Here is a 24,681-nt window from a genome sequence, read left to right as displayed (position 1 = left end):
GTTTCCTTACCTCCCATGCTACTGGGGACTTCCTTACCGCTGCTACCCGCTTGCCTGCTTTAGTAGCTGGGACAGTTAGGCTTCTCAGCTGCTACATGCCTCGGGGGCATGTTTTTACACGGGAAGCGTCTCCATTTTGTCTGCAACCTCAGGTGATCTTTACCCTGTATTTGAGAGACAGGCAGGTTTCTGCTGGGTCCTTTGCTTTGGCAGTGAATCCCATTGGGCCACCAGGGGGTTTCCCCCCTGATTTTGTGTAAGGCTTATCTTCAGGCGGCCATCTCGGGGGGGGGGGGGCCCTCAGTGCCAGTTTGGTCCCCATCTCCTCTCTCGTTCAAGCGGCTGAGGATCTCTTGGTACAATTATTTTTTTCTATGGGGAGCAGTTTTATCTTTATGAGGACCTGGACCCTTTGGAAGACCTCCAGGATCCTCTCGGGTGGGAGGATGGATGCTGCTGGCAGCCATTTTCAGTTCGTCAGCTGGCAAGGATGCGGGAAGATCTCCAGGAACTTATTCTTCAGGTCTCCTCGGTATTGCATTTTGAGGAGGATACAGAGCTTCCACGTGTGGAAGACCCTCTGCTTCGGGGAAACAGTTCAGCATCCCGCTCTTTTCCTATGCATCAGGATTGTGTGCTTCTGCAGTGGAAAGCTCCAGATGTGCCCTTTCGTTTTGCATGCTCTATGGCTCGTCTGTATGTAGTCAAAATTGAGATGGGTACTTTTCTCTCCAATGTCATGTACAACCTGTTGGGGTGTCGGCCAAGTCCATGGCTCTTGGGGTGGCTGCTCGTCGTACCTTGTAGCTCCAGGCTTGGTCGGCAGATGCAGCATCCAAGGCTAAGTTGCGTTTCCCTTTCAGGGGTCTTATTTGGCTAGAATTTGGACAAGTTGGTTCAGACCTTAAAGGACTTTAAGGTGCCCCATCTCCCTGAAAACCGTGCCTGCCTGCCGGGTGGCATTGATCAGGGAAGTATGTGTGATTTCTGCAAATATCGCCCTGATCTAGGGGCTGCTTCTTTTCCTGCCTCTGGGTCTCACTGGGTCAGTTTCTTTCAGCACATGGAGTCCTTTCGGGGGGGGGCATTTCTGCTTGCCAGCATATCTCTTAGTTCTGGTGGGCGCTCGGTTGCGAGACTTACCAGGGGGTAGGTTGAGATCACAATGGATCAGTGGATCCTGGAGGTGATTCGGGATGGTTATGCTCTGGAGTTTTCCCGCTCCTTGCCAGATCATTTTCTTGCTTCTCCTTGTCAGACGGCATGGAAGAAGAGGGCCTTTCGCCAGACACTTCAAAGATTGCTAGATCTCAAAGCGGTAGTTCCATGCCTCTGCAGGAGTGTGGTACCAGCTGGTATTTGATTTACTTTGTGGTACCCAAGAAAGAGGTGATTTTTCAGCCCATCTTGGATCTGTGGGGGGGGGAAAGAGGTCAGATGTCAACAGGGCTCTGCAAGTTCCATCTTTCTGCATGAAGAACCTGAGATCTGTCATTCTGCCAGTTCAGCTGGGTGAATTTCCAACCTCTCTCGATCTAACGGAGGCCTACTAGCATGTTCCAATTCATGCGTCTCATCAACGGTTCCTTCAGTTTGCAATCCTAGGACAGCACTATCAGTTTTCTGAACTTCCTTTTGGTTTGGCCATGGCTCCACGGACGTTCACCAAGATTATGGTGGTCGTGGTGGCGGCCTTGCGCAAGGAGGGCAATTCTGGTTCACCCCTATCTGGATGACTGGTTGGTCTGAGCAAAGTCTTTTTGGGAGAGTTCCCAAGTTACAGCTTGGATTGTGGACGTCCTGCAGTCGCTGAGATGGGTACCAAGAGCCGGTTGGCTCTGACTCAGCGCCTGGAGCACCTTGTGGTTTTTTGACACCAGCTTGGGGGAAGGTCTTGCTGCCAGAGGCCTGAGTCTTCTGATGGTTTCCCGGTGTCCTCGGGCAAAGGATTTTCTCCAGGTCTTGGGGAGTTGATGGCGGCTTCCCTGGATGTGGTTTGATGGGCCCGGGCTCACATGCACCTGTTCCTGCATGTTCTGCTTCAGCGCTGGTTGCCCCAGGTGCACGATTTGGACTCTCCTACGCCTCTTCAGGGGTTATTTATTTTTTTCAATTTTCTATTCATCCGTCTTCGTTGGCGGCTAGTCTTCCAATCTGGTGCAAGGACGAGTCTTGATCAGCCCCAGTGGACAGTGCTTCTCACGAACATCAGTCTCCTCGGTTGGGGAGCTCAGTGTCTCAGCTCAGGGCAGCTGGTCTCCAGAGGCAGCGTGTTGGTCAATCAATGTTCTGGAGACCAGAGCCACCTGGCTAGCATTGCTAGCGTTCCAGACGTTGACGGGCAAGTCTGTTCGGGTTCTCTTGGACAATGTCACGGCAGTGGCTTAAGTGAATCGTTAGGGGGAACCAGGAGTCATCTGGTGGCACAGGAGGCCCATCATGGTGTGGGCAAACTGATTTTCGGGACATCTCGGCTTTCCACATAGCAGGACTGCAGAACGTCCAGGCGGACTTACTTATTTACTTGCTAGATCCTGGAGCATAGTGTCTTGGTCACGCAGCCTTCGAGTTGATTTTGCAGTCTTGGTGGCAGCTGGTCATGGACCTGAAGGTTCTTCAGTCGGCGCAGAGTTGTTCAGGCCAAGGGGATGGATCTGGATGTTTTGGTACAGCCTTGGTCGACAGCAGCATGCTGTATGTGTTTACTCCATGGCCAATTGTGAGCAGTCCTTCACATTGCTCGGCACCCCAGCCACATGATCCTGGAGGCTCCAGACTGGTCTATGTGTCCATGGTACATGATCTGGTTTGTCTTCTCGTGACAGATCATCTTCCAGTGCCCCTCTGACTCAGTGCACCATTCCAATGTTCGATCAAGGTCCCTTTTATCTTACGGCTTGGCTCTTGAGAGGAAACGCCTAGGTAAGAAAGGTCTCCACTCTCTTGGGGTCCCGGAGGCTTTCCACTTCTCAGGCTTATGTGTGGATTTGGCGGTGTGCTGCATGTGGAGTAGTTTCCTTTCACGCCTCTTTGCCTCACATCTTGAGAGTTCTTGCAGGATGGCCTGGATAGGGGCCTAGCCTGTTCTCTCCGGATTCAGCTTGCAGCTTTGTTTACATGTCGCGGTTTGCTGCTGCAGGGTAAGTATTTTTCTTTTCCAGACGTGGTTCTCTTTTTGAGGGCGGCTAAATTGCTTCAGCCTCCAGTGCAGCCTTCAGTTTTGGCCTGGGATCTCAATCTGGTCCTGTCCGTGCTAGTGCACCCTCCCTTTGAGCTCCTGGGTTCCTGCTCGTTGAAGGACCTTACTCTCAAGGCAGTTTTCCTAGTGGCCATTACTTCTGCGAGATGCGTTTATGAGCTGCAGGCTTTTCTGTTGTAGGCCTCCCATCCCGAAGTTTTCTAGGGAGCAGGTGGTGCTACGCCCTGTTCCTTCCTTTCTGATGAAGATGGTCTCACCTTTTCATGTCATTCCCGCCCATGATGGGTACTGCTTTGGTACATCCCATCAGTGAACTGAAGCAGTCTGAAGAGATGCCAACGAAGGAGAAATTAGGTTCTTACCTGCTAATTTTCTTCTCTCTTTTAGATACTCCAGACAGGCACAGTCCTTACCCTGTCTGTTCTTAAGGTAATCACATGAAGAGCCTGTTTTGTCTGTGGATTCTAGTATTTTTAAAGCTGAGATATCAAAAGAACAGCGGCTTTGGCTCAGTTGATGAGCTGTGGGGACGTTTTGCTGAAGGGGCTTCTTCCATGCAGCTGCCAACCGTACTGCTCTCTGTTAGTTGTTCCTCATGTTAGAAGTGTTATTCCTGTTATAATTAGCACTTTCAGTAGCCATTTGGCAGACTGGTTAGACTAGAGCAGTGGTCTCAAACTCAAACCCTTTGCAGGGCCACATTTTGGATTTGGTACTTGGGAGGGCCTCAAAAAATAGTTAATGTCTTATTAAAGAAATTACAATTTTGCATGAGGTAAAACTCTATAGTTTATAAATCTTTCCTTTTAGCTAAGACTTAATATTGTAATTTATCGCTAAAAAAATATGATCAAGAAACTGTTTTAGTTTACTTTTGCGATTATGATAAACATACCGAGGGCCTCACAATAGTACCTGGCAGGCCACAAGTTTGAGACCACTGGACTAGAGGAAAGCATAGCTATTAGTATTACAGCCAAAGTTTTGTGTCTCCACCTGCTGGTCATGGTGAGCTATTATCCATCAGTGAACTGTACCCGTTTGGAGAGTCTAAAAAAAGAAAATTAGTAAGCAAGAACCTAATTTCTCCTTTCCCCTGTGGTCTACTGGTTGGCTAAGGAATGTCTGACCAATGGAGCATAAGCTACTGGTCCCAACTCCTTTGCAGGACATTGGCTGGCTAAAAAAATGTCTGACCAATAGGCTGCAGGAGGCGGCAGGAATATTTGTTGCAGAGACAGCCTTACTTTCTGCTTTCTTCTGCAGTTCTACATTGGGGAGATTCAGTTCCGATGTCTGGGAAATGCTGGAAGAGCTGGTACCTATATGTGATACATTGCTCATACTAAACCCATTCAATAAACCTAACTAGATAGATGCAACCTCAATGCTTTTGCAAATATCAGAGAGCACTCTCAAAACTACGCATACAGATTTTTCCATGTTCTGAAACAAGCTCTTATTTGCATAAAAGCAGAAAACTATTTTCTTGTTTATATAGCAGGAGTATACCAATCTAGAATTCCAGAGAATTACATATAGCCAGCCATGCTGCTACATTGGAACTTTCACAAATCTTTCTAGGTCTACATATAAGATATTATATGTTTGTACTTCACTTGACTACTGGGTCACTACCGTGTTTCCCCCATTATAGGACCTCCTCCTTTAGTAAGACACCCCCCCTTTTTTCCCCACCTGGGAAATATAAGGCCCCCCCCCCCCCCGAAAATAAGGCACTATTTGGCAAGCATGTCTTGGCGATCCAGAGTACTGGTACAGTACCGTATGCGTGGTCACACAACTTCCTGCTTCCGCTGTCCAGGAAAACAAGCCCAGGAACAGCCTCTGTACACCGAGGCCCTGATTCTCCAAAAGTGCGTCCCGATTTTAGGCAGCTGTAGACGTCCTACAGCTGTCTAATCAGCCAATCGGGATGCACGTTTTTAAAAAAAAAATGCTCCCCAGGCAGGCCGCCCGGGAGAGGCGTCCTATACTAAACGCCGATTCTGTAACCGGCGTCTTTAGAGAATCGGGTTAAATTAGACACGGCCGCTATACTTATGGCAGCAAGGGATCTCCCTGCTGCAATATGTATAGCAGCCGCAGTTGTTGCGGCCGCCTGTCCCATCACCGACAGGAGAATGCCTAACTCCTCCTGTCTGAACCCCGAGCCCCCTCCCCCCCAAACTTGTAATCGCCGACAGGAGGATGCCCAACTCCTCCTGTCGGAACCCCCTCCCCCCCAAACTCGTAATCGCCGACAGGAGGATGCCCAACTCCTCCTGCCGAAAAGCCCAACGACCCCCCGCCCCAACTAATCTCCCTCCCCCAACTAACCTTTCAATGTTGGTCAGCTGGACGGGTCTTGCTGCCGTCCAGCCGACGGGTCTGCCTCGTGGAAATGAGACGGCACGCCCCTTCCTGGCCCATCCCCGCTAAATCTAAGGCCTGATTGGCCCAGGCTGTAGAAGCCTGGACCAATCAGGCCTTAGGCATAGCGGGTCCGCCCATCCCCACTAATCCTAAGGCCTGATTGGCCAAGGTGCCTAGCCTGGGCCAATCAGGCCTTAGATTTAGCGGGGATGGGCCGGGAAGGGGCGTGCCGTCTCATTTCCACGAGGCAGACCCGTCGGCTGGACGGCAGCAAGACCCGTCCAGCTGACCAACATTGAAAGGTTAGTTGGGGGAGGGAGATTAGTTGGGGCGGGGGGTCGTTGGGCTTTTCGGCAGGAGGAGTTGGGCATCCTCCTGTCGGCGATTACGAGTTTGGGGGGGAGGGGGGTTCCGACAGGAGGAGTTGGGCATCCTCCTGTCGGCGATTACGAGTTTGGGAGGGAGGGGGTTCCGGGGTTCCGACAGGAGGAGTTGGGCATCCTGTCGGCGATTACGAGTTTGGGGGGGAGGGGGCTCGGGGTTCCGACAGGAGGAGTTACGCATTCTCCTGTCGGTGATGGGACAGGCGGCCGCAACAACCGCGGCCGCTATACATATTGCAGCAGGGAGATCCCTTGCTGCCATAAGTATAGTGGCCGCGTCTAATTTAACCCGATTCTCTAAAGACGCCAGTTACAGAATCGGCGTTTAGTATAGGACGCCTCTCCCGGGCGGCCTGCCTGGGGAGCATTTTTTTTTTAAAAACGTGCATCCCGATTGGCTGATTAGACAGCTGTAGGACGTCTACAGCTGCCTAAAATCGGGACGCACTTTTGGAGAATCAGGGCCTTAAATGTTTTTCTGGTTTGTGATACAGCTTTTCTGGTTTGTGATGACCTGTACCATATACAGGTAATAAATGTCTTTTTTCAGCAATAAATGTGTACTGTATTCTTCTTCATGGAAAAATAAGACATCCCCCTGAAAATAAGACCTTGTGCATATTTTGGAGTTTTTAAAAATATAAGACAGTGTCATATATTCGGGGAAACAGGGTATCTATTCCTTAAAAGCCCTTAAACACAAATTGCTTCATCAATCTAAACTTTGCACAATACAGGCATTTCATGTTACTATCACTTGTGGCTAAGATGGAGAAACCGAGTCTCATGCCCAAGTTCAGCACTTTCAATAAAGTGACAAGGTACTCTACCCCAATACAGAGGCTGAATACACAAAAACCCTGGCTTCTAGACCATGCTATATTTAAAATTCATACTTTGATGTATGCACATTAGATCACCTCATTACCAGATTAGATTGAGCATCAAATGTAGTTAAGATTTGTATATCAGCAAAGATTTTAAACAAAAGAAAAACCCCCACCCCAGAAGCTGTGGGAAAGCTGATCCAAGGCTGAGTCTCCCAGACTGGAAACATTTAATATTGAACACCCATGATTTCTCAGTATCGGTAAACTTGGTACATTACTAAAAACAGTACTTTCTCTCCTCTACCTTCCAAAGTACTAAGTTTAATACAATCTTGTTAGAATGTTTATTTTCTTATTTTACCTCTATCTCTACTTTTCACTTCTTTATTACTCTCTAGGTACTTTAGTTAGATTGTGAGCCTTCGGGACAGTAAGGGAATTTCTAAGTACCTTTCTTACTTATAATTTCAATGTATATTTTCTGTAAACCACTTAGAACTTAACGGATGTAGCGGTATATAAGAAATAAATTACATTACATTACTGTCCAGGTACCAGACGTCAAGGATAAAATGCAGTTTGACTGACCAAGCCAGTTTTTCATCAGCTATATACATAATCTTGGCCAATAGGTTTGTTAATAGCCTCCCCATATCTAGGTAAGCCTCAATCATTAAATCACTGCTCCCCACTTATGCCTTCACACCACAAGTATGCCTTCATACAGAGTTATGAACTTACCTGTCTCCCCATAATTTCTTCATCATATCCTCCACCTTCCTGGCCCGTTCAGGGGCGCCCAGTTGAGCATCACCTTTAGCAGCAAACTTAGCTACATACATCTCAGCAAACTGCTTCAAGGTAAAGGCCCAGCCATGCAAACCAGAACCAAAGCCAACAGTACCAAGGACTGGATCAATCTAAAAGAAAATACAGTAAGCCTTTTAGCAGCTTACAAGGGTATAGTATACTAGAGTTTAGTAATATGAAAGCTACTGAAAATTATATAAGAGCATCCAAAAACAGGTACCAAAACCCTGTCATTCTCCTGAAATGGTTTCTCTCTTCATTAATAATCACATGTGCTTCTCAAACCTAAAACCTGCACTTTTTGCTGCAGCAACAGCTATTACATAAGCAAATAAACTTGTTCTGTGGTGGCCTCTCTGTGTATGGATGGTAGCTCATGCCTTACTGCTTTAATCTCTGACAAACATGTACTTCTTGTTAGCTATAGTCAATCAGAGCTTGTTTGATAATCACTTACATCCCATTAAGTCTCAAAATTTATTGAATGAAACATTCATTTGAATATATTCCCCTCACCATGATGTTTCCCATGGGACCACTTTCACCCTCGCCATAGGTGGAAATAATAACATTAACATTTTCCACAATACGCTGGAAAGTCTGATACAGCTCCTCTGGCTCAAGCTGCAATTCTAACAGGGCACGGTCCATTTTGTTCATCATCAACACAGGTCGAATTCTCTCAGCAATAGCCTGGCGCAACACAGTCTCTGTCTGGACACACACCCCTGTGTGAAGTAAAGGGTAAAAATGAACAAAGGGATCGACTTGGCGGCCATTCCATAGAGCAAGCTAACCCAATGCCCCGGTGACTCACCAGACACACAGTCAACCACAACCAAGGCACCATCTGTTACACGGAGTGCAGCAGTTACTTCAGAGGAAAAGTCCACATGTCCAGGGGAGTCAATCAAGTTGATAAGGAAACCAGAGCCATCTTTACTCTGCTTGATGAAGGCCAAGTCATTATTGGAGAGCTCATAAAACAGAGAAATGGCACTGCATAGAAAAAAAGAAAAAAAATCCAGCTCAGAAAAAGCATAATGTTGGAGCCACCACTACAATTCTCTGGAATCTCCAGTATCCTAGGTCTTCTGCAGCATTGGACTACTAATCTTGGGACATCAGCAAACTTACCAGGAAAGTGTTGCAGTAAGCATGTAATTCTTGACACACTAAATTGAACTTACAAAAGAAAGCCTCATTTTGTCGATTGTGTTCTTCTAGGCCATATTTTAAATAATAGATCTATAACCAGTGACTTTGAAAGCCCACTGAAAAAATATTCTCAGCAGTTCTTTCTGGTTGCTATAACAACCCAAGCACCAGCAGCCCCATCAACATTAAAACATAGCAACTCAAACCCTAGAAAAGGCAGCACCTACGTAGATTTGATAGTGATGCATCTTTCTTGTTCATCTTTTCTCGTGTCAGTAAAACGGGTCTCACCAGCACGGGCAGAGGCTATGATACCAGCTTTGCAGACCAGGGAATCTGTTAAGGTTGATTTCCCATGATCCACATGTGCGATCACAGACATGTTTCGGATATTAGCCTTTTTGTCCATAATGGCCCGAATCTGATCTACTGTAAAGTTCACCTAGACGAGTTAGGAAGGAAAAAAAAAAAAAAAAGAGACACAAGTAGTGAGCTACCTTGTCAGGCAATTTTTTTTTCACATTAAAATGTTAAATATAGAAGGTATATCACTAATATAGTATCCCTAATTTTCAAATTGAGAGATATTTTTGAAGGAAGTTGAAAGTCAAGGACAGATACGCCCTGTAGCAAGGTAATAGTTACAAAAAAAAAAAATAAAAAGACTAAAGTATTTGCATTAAACTTCATATTTCCCAAAACAGAGAAGCAAATGAATGTACTCCAGAAAGACACAATGGGATTAGCTAGCTTAAGTTGATGTTTTCCATCCTCAAAGGCCTGCGTTTAGAGGAACCCAAGAAAATCCTTCTCAGAGTTTCCAAGGACAATTAACCAGGGCCTAAAGCAGTCGGTATTCTCCGGACATCACCACTGCCAGCACATTTACATCTTCCCCTACAGAAACAGCTACCGCAATCAGAAAGGCCCCTGCAACTAGTGCACTTCAAAAGAACCCCAGCCAAGGACCACACCATCTAAGTTTCTCCCCTCCCCCTCCCATTATTACCACCACCCAAATGAGAACAGCACAATCAAGGACGCTCACCCAGTGCCATTTCCACAACAGTCACCACTCTCTCACATTTCAGACAAGCAAACGCAAAAGGGCTCTCCCCTCCCCCACCATCCCGCGAATAAAATGGCCTCCGCCGCTTCCTATTGTCCGCGCGACCCGATACTGAACATAAGAACTAGAAACCTACGACGCCTATTAGGACAGATAAATAAAACCTCCAGGGCCGGTGTAAGGCCACCGGTGAGTCTCCCGTCCTCACCATTTTGGCGGATGGCAGCGGATTCTCCTCGCAAGCGCGCAAAAGGTGAAACACAATCAGGAAGCTGGTGGCTGCTGCCTGCCTCCTCCGCTGGACAGACAGGCGCAAGAGACCGATGACGTCAACGCGTCTCTATATATAAGCAGACGCCGGGCGCGTCAGCAGCCTCGTTCTCTTGGGAAGAGGGCTGGACGATCGGGCAGGAAGTGCTAGTGCTAGTGAGTGCGCCGGAGACGCTCTGTGCACTCCGTGAAGTTTATGGTTGGGTGACGTTAGGCTTTTAAAGCGACAGTATCGCATTGTTAAATGTATACGTGTTGTTTACAATGGTTTAGTCCTTAGTTATCCCTGTTTCTTGAAATCATTTTAACTTTTTATTTAGTTGTCTGTACGAATTACAAAATAATATATCTGATTCTTCTGTAATAAATATTTTAGTTCGTCAGAGTGCCTATGTAATACTGTATACTAGTCCTGAAGAAAACCGGCGAGTTGAGGGCCAGATATTTAAGGATTTCTCTCACTTTTGATGTATATAAGGTTTCTTTAGGGTTTTGACGTATTGTAAAAGTCCCTCACACAAAATATTGTAGTGTTTATTATATGCTTCCGGTTTAGCACTGACAGGTAAGGTAGACTATAAAAACCTTTTACATTTAAGCCAAACAAAAATATAAACGATAGACCAACATAAACAATATAAAATTAAAAATTTTAAATCAACTATCAATTTATTCACAATCAACAACAAACTATACAGTATCGCAGTATGAGTTTTCCAGGCCCCTCATATGGTGCTTTCACATTCTCAAGGAGGGAATCAGTATGTCTAACAGTTAAAAAGCTTCCATGGATTCTTATTTTAAAAACAAGTCAGCTAGTCAAATATACTTCAAAACTGTATTCTACGGTAGCTGCTGCTGTGGATAAGTCAGTACCATCAATTTTGTTGGAAGAAGTGGCCAAGAAGCTTTGACAGGAAATCCTTTAAAAAGCAGACAACTCTTTTTTTAAAAAAGCATAACACATAGTTGGCATTATTTAAAATATGTAACCCCCCTGGAAAACCTGTGGTAAAATGAAGGGATGAGGGAGTTTCTTCCTGGAATTACTAAGGGTGAAGCCTGTTGCAGAAGACAGATAGAAGAAGATAAAGAGAATATCAGGCTGCTGGGGGGGGGGAAGAGGATGAACCCCTTAAGATTCAAATAGAATGGTTATACCAAATCTTATGCAAGCTCACTTAGGGCTCCTTTTGCTAAGCTGCGATAATGTTTTTTAGCACGCGCTGAATTACCCCACGTGCTAGACCTTAATGCCAGCATTGAGCTGGCGTTAGTTCTAGCTGTTTAGCGCGGGTTTAGCGCGCAGTACAATCCTATGTGTGCTAAAAACGCTATCGCAGCTTAGTGAAAGGAGCCCTTAGAATCTACTAGGCATTCAGCATTCTATTTCGTGGCCCCCAACTCTTTGAAATGCTCTACTTTAACCAATGTCATCAGATCTGAACAATATTTCTCCTTTTTCAAGACTATTAAAAACACACTTTTTCTCCCAACTAAACCTGTTTTAGGGCAGGGATGGATCCCCTGGCGAAATAGATTGAGATATTAATTATATTTTATATTTATTGAAAGCTTCTATACTGCATGGAATATTGCTACTCCTTAGGGTTTGGCAAGGTATTAGTGAGAACGGGCTACTGGGCTTTGCTACTAATACTGGGGATCCAATTCAGAGCAATTTACATGAATGAGCTTCTGTAAAGATGTTACAATACAGAGTTAGCATTTTTTGAGGTGGTTTTCAGTACAGACACATTTATACCATAGTCAATCATCCTATGTTTATACACATATAATACTAGTATTGTGTTTTATGTTCATACTAACGGCCTCTTTTACAAAGCCATGCTAGCGGCTGCACTGTGCTAATGGCCCCAAAGCCAATAGAGATTTAAAGGGCTTTGGGGCTGTTGCCGTGCAGCAGCCGCTAGTGCGGCTTTGTAAAAGAGGCCGTAAATCCTACTTATTTGCACACTTAACACCTGTATCATGTTCTGTGTTGTGTTCCTAATGAAGACTAGCCAGCTATCTCCTTTATGTTGCTTTATTAGTTAAAGTAGTCTGTGAAGAGGATGGTCTTTATCCCTTTCTTGAACTTTCCAGTGTTCTTTTCTAGTTTGAATTCCTTTGGAATTCCTTCCACCACCTTGGAGCCATCACTGAGGACATTCTTATCCTCACGCAACAAGTATTCTTGACTCTAGTGCAGGGCGCATGTTGGTGTATGGTAATGTAGTCCAGCTACTAGATATTGCAGTTTACTGATCGGGGTGAGTGGAAGGCATGATTTTCCAAGCATATCAAAAGGTATTCCCTATTGTGAACCCCTCTCCTTTTTGTTGAACTTGGGCCCTAGGGTGCTACTAGATGTGGTACAGAGCCCCAGGCAATTAGCGTGGTTCTTTTTTTCTGTTGCATATAAGTGCAATGGAACATACAATGGGAAAAAATGGGGGGTGGGGTGAGAAGAGGGGAGGACTCAAGAGAATATAGTGACGAGGGAGATGGGAGAGGGTAGTTTGGAAGAGGGTTTGGAGAGTAAGGGGAAGCAAGGTGGCCTTAATGATACAGAGGAGGGCTATCCATGTAGAATTCTTTATTGGTGAAGATATGCATGTGCTCCAGCTGAAGAGGTGGCATTAGGGTTGTTCAGTAAAAACTAAAGTTGGAAAAAACTGTGCAAATTGAAGTTTTTCACCTGAATTCGATTGTACTTGATCAGAAACTATTTTTAAAGACCCTCCAGGGGTCCCACAAAGCTCTGTTTTTCTTAAAATTTGCTATTGTCCTATATTATAAAGAGAGCAATACTGTAATTGTACATTTGTTGGAAATTTTATCTTGAAAATGGCTCTAAGGATTTAAATGGGGACAAGTTACATTTTAGCTAGGTGTCAAGTATGGGAAAATTAATTGGGGGGTGTCTTTTTGTCATTTGAAAAAGGTTTGGAGTAGCATCAGAATGAGGCTTGGAACACACTGAGAAAGACTGTTGGAGTGCCAAAGTGAGGTTTGGAAGCACTGAGAAAGTCTATTGGAACACAAGAATGAGGCTTGGAATGCACAAGACTGCTGGAATAACAGTGAGGTTTGGAAGGCTATTGGAATGCCAGAATGAGGCTTATAATACAATGATAAAGATCTAAATACACAACCTGAAGAAAAAGACAGAAGGGAAGTTTGGCAGATAAAGGTTGGCCACTTGAAGAAAAAACAAACAAACCACTGCACACAGTTCACAAACACAAAGGAGGGAACTCCACAACCTAAGGAAATTTAAACAAAGAGGTTGAGCTTCACAGGAGGGAAGTTCAATTCACAAACATGCAAGAATGAAGTTAGGTTGCCAGTTATGCTTATAAAACCATGATTTCAAGATACAGCTTGGACACTTCACAAACACACAGGAGGGAAGTTAGGCTGATAAAAACCATGATTCAGCACACTACCTGAGGAAAATTAATCAGATAATAATACAGCACCACCATACAGCACATATGTGCCCACACTGTGGAAACAAATTACATTAGCAACTTAGAAATATATTACTGATGTAGGGCTAGTGATAGGCTAAGTTTATATAACATTGTAAACCTGTGGTTAACTTTTTCCAGATGTAGCATAACGCATATCTTTAATGTGAATGACAGGACATACAGTATGTTACTTGACTCTGAGACCTTCAGGAAAGGACAACATAGGGCATTCATATCTTGAACAGTTACCAATTTGATGGAGTTGTCACAAAAATATAAACCATATGTATGAAGTTATTAGTAGACTGACCTATGTAAGGGGCAGGCTTTTGTTCAGAATTTAGAGCATACTACGTCTGCCTTTAAGATGTGTGCTGTATGTCCTCGTATATTGAAATATATTAATAAACAATTGTTAATTTAGAGCACAAGCTAGTGTTTATTTACAGTTTCCACAACACCACAGTTCTACAGGAACCAACAACAACTACATCTGGGGTTTTTTTCAGTTTAAAACCCCTCAAAAACACAACATAATCATTGCCGTAACATACAAACGGTTGCCTAACATCCATGTAAATTTAATACAATACACTAACCTCCCCCCCCTTTTATGAAGCTGCATTAGGCTTTTTTTAATCACTGGTCACAGCAGTATTAACTCCGACGCCCATAGGCATTCTATGAGTGTCAGGCATAATGCTACCACGGCCAGCGATAAAAATGCCTAACATGGCTTTGTAAAAGGAGGGGTAAGAGAGAGAAGCTGTCTGCCTCTGTTTATATACACAGTCATATCCCACATTGAAGCACTGTTTTATTATTATTAATTTTTTTTACTTTATCATTTTTATTGCTGAACTAACAGGTTTTTCCTATTTTTAACTCTTCACCATTTTATGTTCTCTGAGACTTACCATCACTGGTCATATCAACAACCCTAACAACTTCAGATAATACAAAGACTGTTTGCACTAACATGACATAAAACTTGCACTGTACCTCTACTGTGCTTCATGTAACAGAATATACTCCTTCCAACATGCTTCTACTGTGACTGACTACACCACTTTTCAGCATGCTTACAGGGACAAATTGTATGAAAATACTTCCATCAACGTTTAATTGGAACCCTACACATCATTCTTAAAACATTTAGGGCTCCTTTTATCAAGCCGCGTTAGCGTGCACGACTTTTAATCATGTGTTAACCCCCGCACTGCCCAAAAAACTGCCTGCTCAAGGCAGGCGTTAGTGGCTAGCACGGCCGGCGGTTTAACGCGCGCTATTACGTGCGTTAAACCGCTAGTGCGGCTTGATAAAAGGAGCCCTTAAAATCTCTATGAAATAAGCTAAACCCATTGCACACCTGTGTACCGTGTTTCCCCGAAAATAAGCCCTAGCATGCTTTTTGGGGTAGGTCTTAATATAAGCCCTACCCCCAAAAATAAGCCCTAGTCATAGGCAGCTGCACTTCCCCCTGCCGTGCAGCCGATCCCCCGCTGACCATCCTTCCCTCCCAACCGATCCCCGACAACCACAACCATAAATATCTTGCTGCAGAGGAGCGTCGGACCAGCAGCACTCAGTCTGCTTCGCAGCCTTCTGTGTACTGATGATGATGATGTGTTTAATGTATGCGGTTTAAATTTTAGCATACATAAGGTGGTGTAAAATATAACTAAAACATTTTTTTTAAAACTTTTAGTACTCATATGAATTGGAACAAACACATTATCAAATTCAAGAAATTAAAAAAAACTGAATCATTTCAACAATGACCCAAACGTTTTAGTTCTCACCCAGAAAACAATGAAAACTTAAATGCCACAGTGTAATAGCAGCAATATAAAACTAAAACAACAATACCATCATCATCATTAACACTACATCCCTGAGCGAAGCTTGGTCTTCCAGGTACCTTTTGCTTAATGGAGCAATTTCTTGGTTTTTTAGCTATAACTTTTATGTTTTCACACTCAGCAATGATACATTGATAAAAAGCCATTTTGAGGGGCATTTTCAAAACATACATCTAAGTCCAATTTGGACTTATGGTGCTAGACGTCCAAAGTCAGCAGTAAGAAAATGCCTTACATCTAGAAATAATAATTTAAAAAAAATCCTCTATCTGGATGTCCAGGTCATTGGGACACCCAGACCACCAGGACATCTCTCTCTATACCACATTTACGATAAAAATTTAATCCAATTCCCAAATGCCCAGAATAAGACCATTTGGACATGGGAAGGGCCAGTCCTGTAATGGTCTGGTCACTCAGAAATGGCAACAGAGCAGTGGGGCACTTTACAGAGCACTGCTGTGACCTTCACATACAGGGTGCCAGATAAGCATATCAGCAGAACTACCTTATAGGTTATGGTGATTTCCCTCCCCCCCCAAAAAAAAAAACCAAAAACACCACAACCCACTATACCCACCTGTCTATAACCCCAAAAGCTCTTATGGCTGCAGGTGGCACTTATAAGGCAATATAGTATCGTTCACTAGCCCACATATCAAGCTACTGAAGACACCTGTGTGCAGCTCTACTAGGCATGTATGTTTGTATTCTTTTCTTTGTGGGTGTGAGGGGCTCTGTGAGCAGTGTGGAAGTGTCTTATCTTGATACATACATGGTCATCTGGTCAGTTTGGGCACCTTTGTGACACTTAGACCCTTCTAAAACAGGTCTAGTTCCAAACGCATAAGTTCTGTCCAGGATGTCTTGCAAAATGTTTATCGCAGCAAGACGTCCATGTCTAACCCACCCTTGAAACTGCCCAAAGCTTACCCATAACATGCCTCTACCACGTTCATCTTGTGCTCTTAATGTACACAGGCTGGAACACCTTGCTAGATGCAGTGTTTCTCAACTCGGTCCTGGAGTCCCCCCTTGCCAGTCAGGTTTTCAGGATATCCACATTTAATTTGCATAAACTTGAATTATATGCACTGCCTCCATTATATGCAAATGCTTTTCATGCATATTTATTATGGATATCTTGAAAACCTAACTGGTAAGAGGGCACTCCAGGACCGAATTGAGAAACACTGGCTAGATGTACAGAGAGACGGTTTTGATTATCGGCACTTGGTCATCCTGGCGATTAGAACATTCAAGTGCTGATTTAGGATGCTTTTTGGATGTCTATGTTTTTTGATTATGGACCCCTTTATGTCAAGTCTGTGTTATTTAAAAAGAACAATAAATTAATACAGAAATAACACTAGAGAATCCAATATGCTTATTATAACAACAAGGGTCAGATTCCTAAGAACCCCACTAATACTTTTAATTAACTATTTCCCTCTTCTTTTCCTTCAATCTACAATACATTCTCTATTGATTTGTATAGTATGTCAAATAAACATTAAACATGAACCTGGTATGTGTGTGGAGGAGGGGGGATTTACACAGGAAACCAGGCTACAGCTCAGTTCAGTTTTATTGTCATTGGGATTATACATCTGTATCTATCTCTTTCTCTCTAGCTATGGAGTTAAATTTTCATCAACCATATGTTTTATGAGATTTGTATAAATCACATTTAATAGATATGAAAAAAAAGCAATAACATTCTGCAGAATACAGATTCCTCCCTCCTGGGGCGCCATCATATTTTTTGCTGTTTTATAATCTCACTGGCAGTCAGCCAGATAATTGTGAGCCTTTTGCACTGTCAGGCAGCATGGCGTGGTCTGCCAAGATTCCTTTCTGCCTACGTCCATCCATAAATTATTTAGGACAAGGTGGGGGGGGGGGAGGGCTCCAAGCTACTTCTCTTTTTTTGTTGTTGTCAAAGGAGGGACAAGCAGGAACTTAATCCGGTCTATGATTAGAAGCTCCCTGGTGACCCCAGCTGGTCAGGAGGACTTAGAGGAGGCTTTTATTTATTTTCAACTCGGACTTATTTAACTCAAACCTCTTTCAGTCCCGTCCCTCACACTGAGGGTAAACAGCAACACCCTCATAGCAAAGCAATCACATGTCCTATCCAACAATAAATGCCCAATTATTTCAATTGTGGTCTATAAGGTATGCAAGTCTAAACAAGCACTGCACCCCGTGAAAATTTTTTGTCAGGTCGCCAAACAGGAACCTTTTCAAAATTGCTTCCTTTTCCCCCATTGTAACTGGGCTGGAAGATACCGGCTGCTGCTTGTCCCGAGCTGGAACCTTTACCACTGACTGAAGCAAAAAAGCAGATCAGGTCTCAAGATCCCTGCAATGCATGAATCTTTACTGATATATGAAGAGGCCTGAACTCTAATAAAACTGTGAAACTTTAACAGTTTCTTGGTGATCTCACAGTGTGTGTGGGAGGTGCTATCAGTGTCCTTGCTATAGCTTTCCATGCCTTAAGAAATCCTACCTACTACCAGATGTCACTGCTGTTTCATAGATGTTTTACCTAAACATTGCCATTTGATTTAAAAATAAAAAAATAGTATACTTCAACGTATTAAGTTGATAAATATTGTGGTTGTTATGTTAGTTTACTTTTAAAGGTAATAATTACAAATTGGACTAACATTACTTTTACTAGCTTTTGAAGGCAGAACTTTCTTCCTATGGTTTTCCCTCCTGAAGGCTCAGATGTTAATTTTTTCAGTGTTGTTACTGTGAGGATTTTCAGAACAAAAAAAAAAAAAGTTATACATAATCATAAGTGTGTATTAGCCTTCAGATCCTCCAATGTCTCTGTAGCAGTTAAAGAGAGAGTAGGTTTTGTGGAAAGGAAGCAGATCTTTTTTTGTATTTTCTATTCTTTTTATTTGACTAAAGAAACATAGAATATGAGGGCAGAAAAGGGCCACGGCCCATCAAGTCTGCCCATTCTAATGACCCTCCCCCCCTAAGTTCTTCCTTGAAGTGATCATAGAAACATAGAAATTGACGGCAGAAAAGGGCCATAGCCCATCGAGTCTGCCCATACCAATGACCCACTCCCTGATTCTTACTCTCCTAGAGATCCCACATGAATATCCCATTTTCTCTTGAAATCTAACACGCTGCTGGCCTCAATCACCCGCTGAGGCAGCTCGTTCCAATGATCGACCACCCTTTCGGTGAAGAAGTACTTCCTAGCATCACCCCGAAATTTCCCTCCCCTGATTTTCAGCGAGTGTCCTCTGGTTACCGAGGGCCCTGTAAGACTGAAGATATCATCTTTCACCTCTATACGCCCAGTAATATACTTAAAGGTCTCAATCATGTCCCCTCTCTCTCTTCGCTCCTCCAGCGAGTACATCCGCAGTTTTTTTAACCTTTCTTCATACGTGAGATCCCTGAGCCCCAAGACCATCCTGGTAGCCATTCGCTGAACCGACTCAATTCTCAACACATCTTTTCGGTAGTGTGGTCTCCAGAATTGAACACAATACTCGAGATGAGGTCTCACCATGGATCTGTACAGTGGCATTATGACTTCAGGTTTTCTGCTGACAAAACCCCTATGGATACAGCCCATCATTTGTCTTGCCTTGGACGAAGCCTTCTCTACTTGATTGGCAGCCTTCATATCGTCGCTAATGATCACTCCTAAATCACGTTCCACCGTGGTCCTGGACAAGGTTTCACCATTTAGTGTGTAAGTTCTGTGTGGATTTTTTTTGCCTAGGTGCATTACTTTACATTTTTTAGCATTGAAGCCTAGCTGCCAAGTTGATGACCACTGTTCAAGCTGTCTTAGGTCCTGCGTCATAAAGTCAGGCACACTGCTGACTTTATTTTTGGAGGAGAGGTTAGGGCAGGATGTGGGCCGACCTAGTCGTCTTACAGGGATAATCGAAGATTTGACTAGACTGCCTATGGAACTTATACGTTGTGATTTAGATGACATAAAGACATGTATAAGTGCCCAAAAGGTATCCAAAGTGACCAGATAACCACTGCAGTGGCAAAGTAAACACCCCCATACATACTGTTGCTCCCCCGCAAAGTTCACCAGAAAACAATGAAAATATCTTGATTTTATTATATCACTTTTGTTCCCGTTCGGACCCTCATAGGATCTTCCTTTCTCATCATGTATGAACTTTTGGAGAAATGCATGTGATAAGAGCCAGCTCTAGCCAACTGGTGCCCTGTACAATGCCTAAAACTGGTAGTGTCCCATTTCACAGTGGCAGCTCCAGCACATTGTTTCTCCATCATCACTTGTACTCGTGGAAGGGCATAATCGAAAGGGACGTCTAAGTCCGTTTACGTCCAACTCACAAGTCATCCAAAGTAAAAAACATTCTAGGACACATTTTCGAAAAATACGTCCAAAATTTTTTTACTTTCGAAAATCGTCTAATTATACTTACTGCAGATCTGATCGTCCAAGTCGCTAAATCGTCCATCTTTATACCACATTTTCGTCTAACTTTTCGTCCAAGTCCAAAACGCCTAGAACAAGCCTTGTTGGATGTGGGAGGGGTCTGCAAAGTGATGGACTGAACACCCAGACATGCCACCTAAATAGTGGGGTACCTTACAAGGCACTGCTGTGAACTTCACAAAAAGGGCGCCTCACTACAGCTCCCTAATAGGTCACGGTGAGCCCCACAAACCACCTCTAGAATCCCCTAGACCCACTTATCTACCACCCCAATAGCCCTTATGGCTGCAGGAGCCACTTATATGCCAGTACAAAAGGGTTTTGGGGTGTATAGGGGAGTGCACATGTTTCATTATCAATGCAGTGATTACAGGGGCTTATGGGCATGGGTCCTCCTTTCCATGAGTCCCTAACCCACCCCCCAAGATGACTCTGTGCTGGACAACTAGGCTTTCCTATGCCAGGCAGCCAGGTGATGATGGTCTAGAGGCTGAATTTTAAAGTTGTGATTAATATTTTTATGGGAGTGGGGGGGGGGGGGGGTCGGGGATCACTGGGGTAGTGTGCGGGGGTCTGCTTTATGTGTTTGCAGTGCTTCTCTGGTGGACTATATAACTTTTGGTTATACATGCTGTACAACTAAGTCTAAGCCGGCCCACGTCCCGCCCAACTCCTGCCCTCGACACTCCTCCTGAAACGCCCCGTTTAGCTTTGGTCATTCAGCAGCACTATGAAGGCCTAGGTAGTTTAGAAATACGTCCAAAACCCGTTTTTATTATCGGCACTTGTACGTATTTGGGAAATGTTCGTCCAAGTGCCGACTTATGCCGGTTTTTGGATGTTTTTCTCTTTCAATTATGAGCCCCATAGTGTTTTGACTACAGCATCCTCCTTTCTTTTTCTCTTTGATTAATAACTCCCTCTTTATTTCCCCCATCTACACTCAGTTCCTTTTCTCTGCAAATATGATGTAAAATGGAGTGGGGAAGGGGGTGCCAACATGATAGTACCCCCTTGTGCACGGCAGCTTGTGAGGCTGCACAGGAATTCTGCTGGAGATCTGATTTAGCTGGGGTTCTGAAATGTAGCCAGACAGTTTCTTCAGATAGGAAACAAAACACAGAATATGAGACATAATTCCAGAAAAAAAAATAAAATAAAATAACGTAAAGGCTGCACAGATCAAAGCCTCTAGCAATAAACAGCATTCCCAGCTTCAAATTGCTGGAGATTCAAGTTAAATACAGAACAAAAGAGCTGATAATTTCAGATATTGAAGTGTAAAAGCCATGGAAGGGCATAATCAAAACATATGTCTAAGTACGATTTGGGTATATGGCACTAGAAACCCAAAGTCGATAGTGGTAAAATGCCCATTTTTGAAAAATACGTCAAAAATATATTTTTTTTCTCGTCTATCTGGACATCCAGGCTATTGTTTGTACAGACCGCCGGGATGTCTATTTTTATACCGCATTTTTGACCAAAATTTCATCCAAATCCCAAAAGCCCAGAACAAGATAAGAACATAAGAATTGCCGCTGTTGGGTTAGACCGGTGGTCCATCGTGCCCAGCAGTCCGCTCACGCAGCGGCCCTTGTCAAAGACCAGCGCCCTGAGACTAGCCCTACCTGCGTACGTTCTGGTTCAGCAAGAACTTGTCTAACTTTGTCTTGAATCTCTGGAGGGTGTTTTCCCCTACGACAGACTCCGGAAGAGCGTTCCAGTTTTCTACTACTCTCTGAGTGGAGAAGAACTTCCTTACATTTGTACGGCATCTATCCCCTTTAAATTTTAGAGAGTGCTCTCTCGTTCTCCCTATCTTGGAGAGGGTGAACAATCTGTTCTTATCTACTAAGTCTATTCCCTTCAGTACCTTGAATGTTTTGATCATGTCCCCTCTCAATCTCCTCTGTTCAAGGGAGAAAAGGCTCAGTTTCTCTAATCTTTCACTGTATGGCAACTCCTCCAGCCCCCTTAACCATCTTAGTCGCTCTTCTCTGGACCCTTTTGAGTAGTACCGTGTCCTTCTTCATGTATGGTGACCAGTGCTGGACGCAGTACTCCAGGTGAGGGCGCACCATGACCCGGTACAGTGGCATGATAACCTTCTCTGATCTGTTCGTGATCCCCTTCTTTATCATTTGGACGTGGGAAGGGCCAATCTTGTAATGGACTAGCTACCCAGACATAGCAACAGAGCAGTGGGCCACCTTACAGGGACACTGCTGTGAACTTCACAAAAATGGTGCCAGATAAACATCTCACCAGAACTCCCTTATAGGTTATGGTAAGCCCCCCCCCAAACCCCACCATACCCACCTGTCTACAACTCTAATAGCCCTTATGGCTGCAGGTGGCACCTATATGACAGTAGAGTAGGGTTTTGGGGGGGTTTGGTGGGCGCACATGTTCCACCATAAGTGTAGTGGCTATAGTGGCTCCTCCTATGGTTCAGTCCTCACTCCCCAGGTTATTTAAAACACCTGTGTGCAGCTCTATTAGGCTTCCTATACCAGGTGCTTATGTTCTGGAGACAGGTATGTACTTTCTTTATTAAGATCTTTGTGGAGGTGTGAAGGGGTCGGTGAACACTGGGGGAGTGTGTGTGGGTCTTTACTTTGTCTCTGCAGTGGTTAGATACTTTTTTGGCATTTATACCTATTTTTACATCATCTAACTCACAACATATAAGTTTCGTCCAGGATGTCTAGTAAAACATTCGATTATCCCTGCAGGACGACTAACTCTAGATCGGCCAAAATTCCACCCACATACTGTCCTAACCCCTCCTCCAGATACGCCCGTTTCAGCTCTGGGCGAACAGCGGCATTCAGAGGCATAAAAAGTCCCGCGACAGCTGTAGAAAGGATTGGTAAGAAGGGGGGGGGGGGGGTTGTGTATACTAGAGGGGACATATTTGTTGTTTAGTACATTCTGTTTGGGGAGTTGAATAATAGTCCACTTATGAAGGGAATGTAATTTTTTTGGTAGGAACAGTTGCGGGTGTTGTGTTTGTTTGGTTGTACAGAACCTGACAAGCTTGTAGCGGCACTAATTCGGGGACCATGAGGAACAAGGCCTCGGATTGTTGTTTGCTGCAGTTCTGAAGTGGCCTTCTATTTTGCTCCTGCTGCTATCTAAGGACTGGGCTATGGGAAGGGGGGAGGGAGATGGGGAACATTCATGTTAAATCGGATTGATGACTAGATACACTTGTTAGTAGCCTTGGTGTTGACTTCTACATGTATTGCTGACAGTGTACTGTGACTGTTGTTTTATGGTAATTCTTTGTCATCAATAAAAATGTTTGAATACTAAAAAGTCCTGCAACACATCTAGAAAGTCAGTTTGATTATCGACACTTGGACGACTTCTCTTTTAGGTTGTCCAAGTGCTGACTTGGGCAGGTTTTTAGACGCGTTTAAGTATTGATTGAGCTCCACAGTCTCTAAGCAAACTAAACATCTCCTGATCTTTAAGTCTGTCCCCAAATGCCTTATGACGAAGACCACACACCATTTTAGTAGCCTTCCTCTGGACCAACTCCATCCTTTTAGTTAAATACTGCAGATTTCACTAAAATGCAAAATATTGGTTCAATTGCTATTAGGGCTTCAATTCCACATTTCCCAAGGTTAAACACATCTAAAGAACACAGTAACCTCTCAGTACAATTTTCTGTCCAGTCTAGTAAGAAATGCAGAAATTTATATCCCCATTCCACTCCAGTAAGCTAAAGCAAACATATCCATAAATAAATACAATATACAGTAGACGCTCAGTTAACCGGCACCCATGGGGATTGATCGATGCCGGATAAATGTGATTTCTGGTTGCTCGAGAGTTACTATTAAAAATAGGCCTAACTAATACTATGCCATACCATAAACTGTTCCAGACAAACTACCGGAAATGTAGTAGGCAAAACATGGGCGTACTCAGGTATGGCATGCCAAGTTTACACTTAAATTTCTGCCAGAAATTGATTTTATTTTCATTGTTATTTAAAGTATTACAATATATCTTTAGATTTTTTTTCTGGTTGCTTGAGACTGAGAGTTCTGGGTAAATGAGTTCTGGTTAACAGAGAGTCTACTGTAATAACATTTCCATCAACCACCCCCAATAGTAACAAAATAAGTGCAATACAGGATATACTCATTTCCATCAACAGCAGCCACACTATAATCTGCTAAGGGTAAAATTTTCTGACTAGCAGACTACATATGTTAGAAAATAAAACCAATTAAGGAGTTAAACAATGCAGTAAAGTCATTAGAAAGATTAACAAGTTGAAAAGTGCACACAGTGGCACATTTCCCCTCCTTCCATTTCTAAACCCAAAACATAGGGCTCCTTTTACGAAGGTACGCTAGCGTTTTTAACGTACGCACCAGATTAGTGCGCGCTAGCCAAAAAACTACCGCCTGCTCAAGAGGGCATTTTAGCACGCGCTATTCTGTGCGTTAAGACCCTAATGCGCCTTCGTAAAAGGAGCCCATAGTAGACTAAAAGGGGGCTGGGTGGATGTCTAGGAAGAAATTATATGGGTTATGTCAGTTTTCTTCAATGCAAGGCTCAGAGTTCAGTAGCCGTCCTTCCCATCATTCTGTTTGTTTATTTTGTTGCTACTCTCTGCCTCTCTATCCAAACTCATGACAGAAAGAGGAAGCAGTTGGGGGGGGGAGGCAGGGCATACTTGCATGCTTGAAGGACAAGGGATTTCTCAATAGAAGAAGAATGTATCAGAAATGCTCACCTCCTCGAGGTTACT

At 43.8% G+C, this 24,681-nt stretch overlaps 1 protein-coding gene across 1 annotated transcript in view; it reads right to left on the bottom strand.

Moving 5' to 3' along the window:
• Positions 1 to 10,180, bottom strand: part of EEF2 (eukaryotic translation elongation factor 2) — a 60,644-nt gene extending 50,464 nt beyond the window's left edge. The window contains exons 1-5 of the mRNA XM_033955186.1: positions 10,034 to 10,180; positions 8,984 to 9,198; positions 8,416 to 8,597; positions 8,115 to 8,326; positions 7,530 to 7,708 (exon numbers count right to left, since the gene is read on the bottom strand). Coding sequence (XP_033811077.1) covers positions 7,530 to 7,708; positions 8,115 to 8,326; positions 8,416 to 8,597; positions 8,984 to 9,198; positions 10,034 to 10,036 — 791 coding nt within the window. The 5' untranslated portion in view covers positions 10,037 to 10,180. The remainder of the gene's footprint in view (positions 1 to 7,529; positions 7,709 to 8,114; positions 8,327 to 8,415; positions 8,598 to 8,983; positions 9,199 to 10,033) is intronic.
• Positions 10,181 to 24,681: the final 14,501 nt, after the last annotated feature.

This window comes from Geotrypetes seraphini, chromosome 8 (genome assembly GCF_902459505.1).
Source record: "Geotrypetes seraphini chromosome 8, aGeoSer1.1, whole genome shotgun sequence".
NCBI classification, from domain to species: domain Eukaryota; kingdom Metazoa; phylum Chordata; class Amphibia; order Gymnophiona; family Dermophiidae; genus Geotrypetes; species Geotrypetes seraphini.
This window is presented reverse-complemented; position numbering and strand designations above follow the sequence as displayed.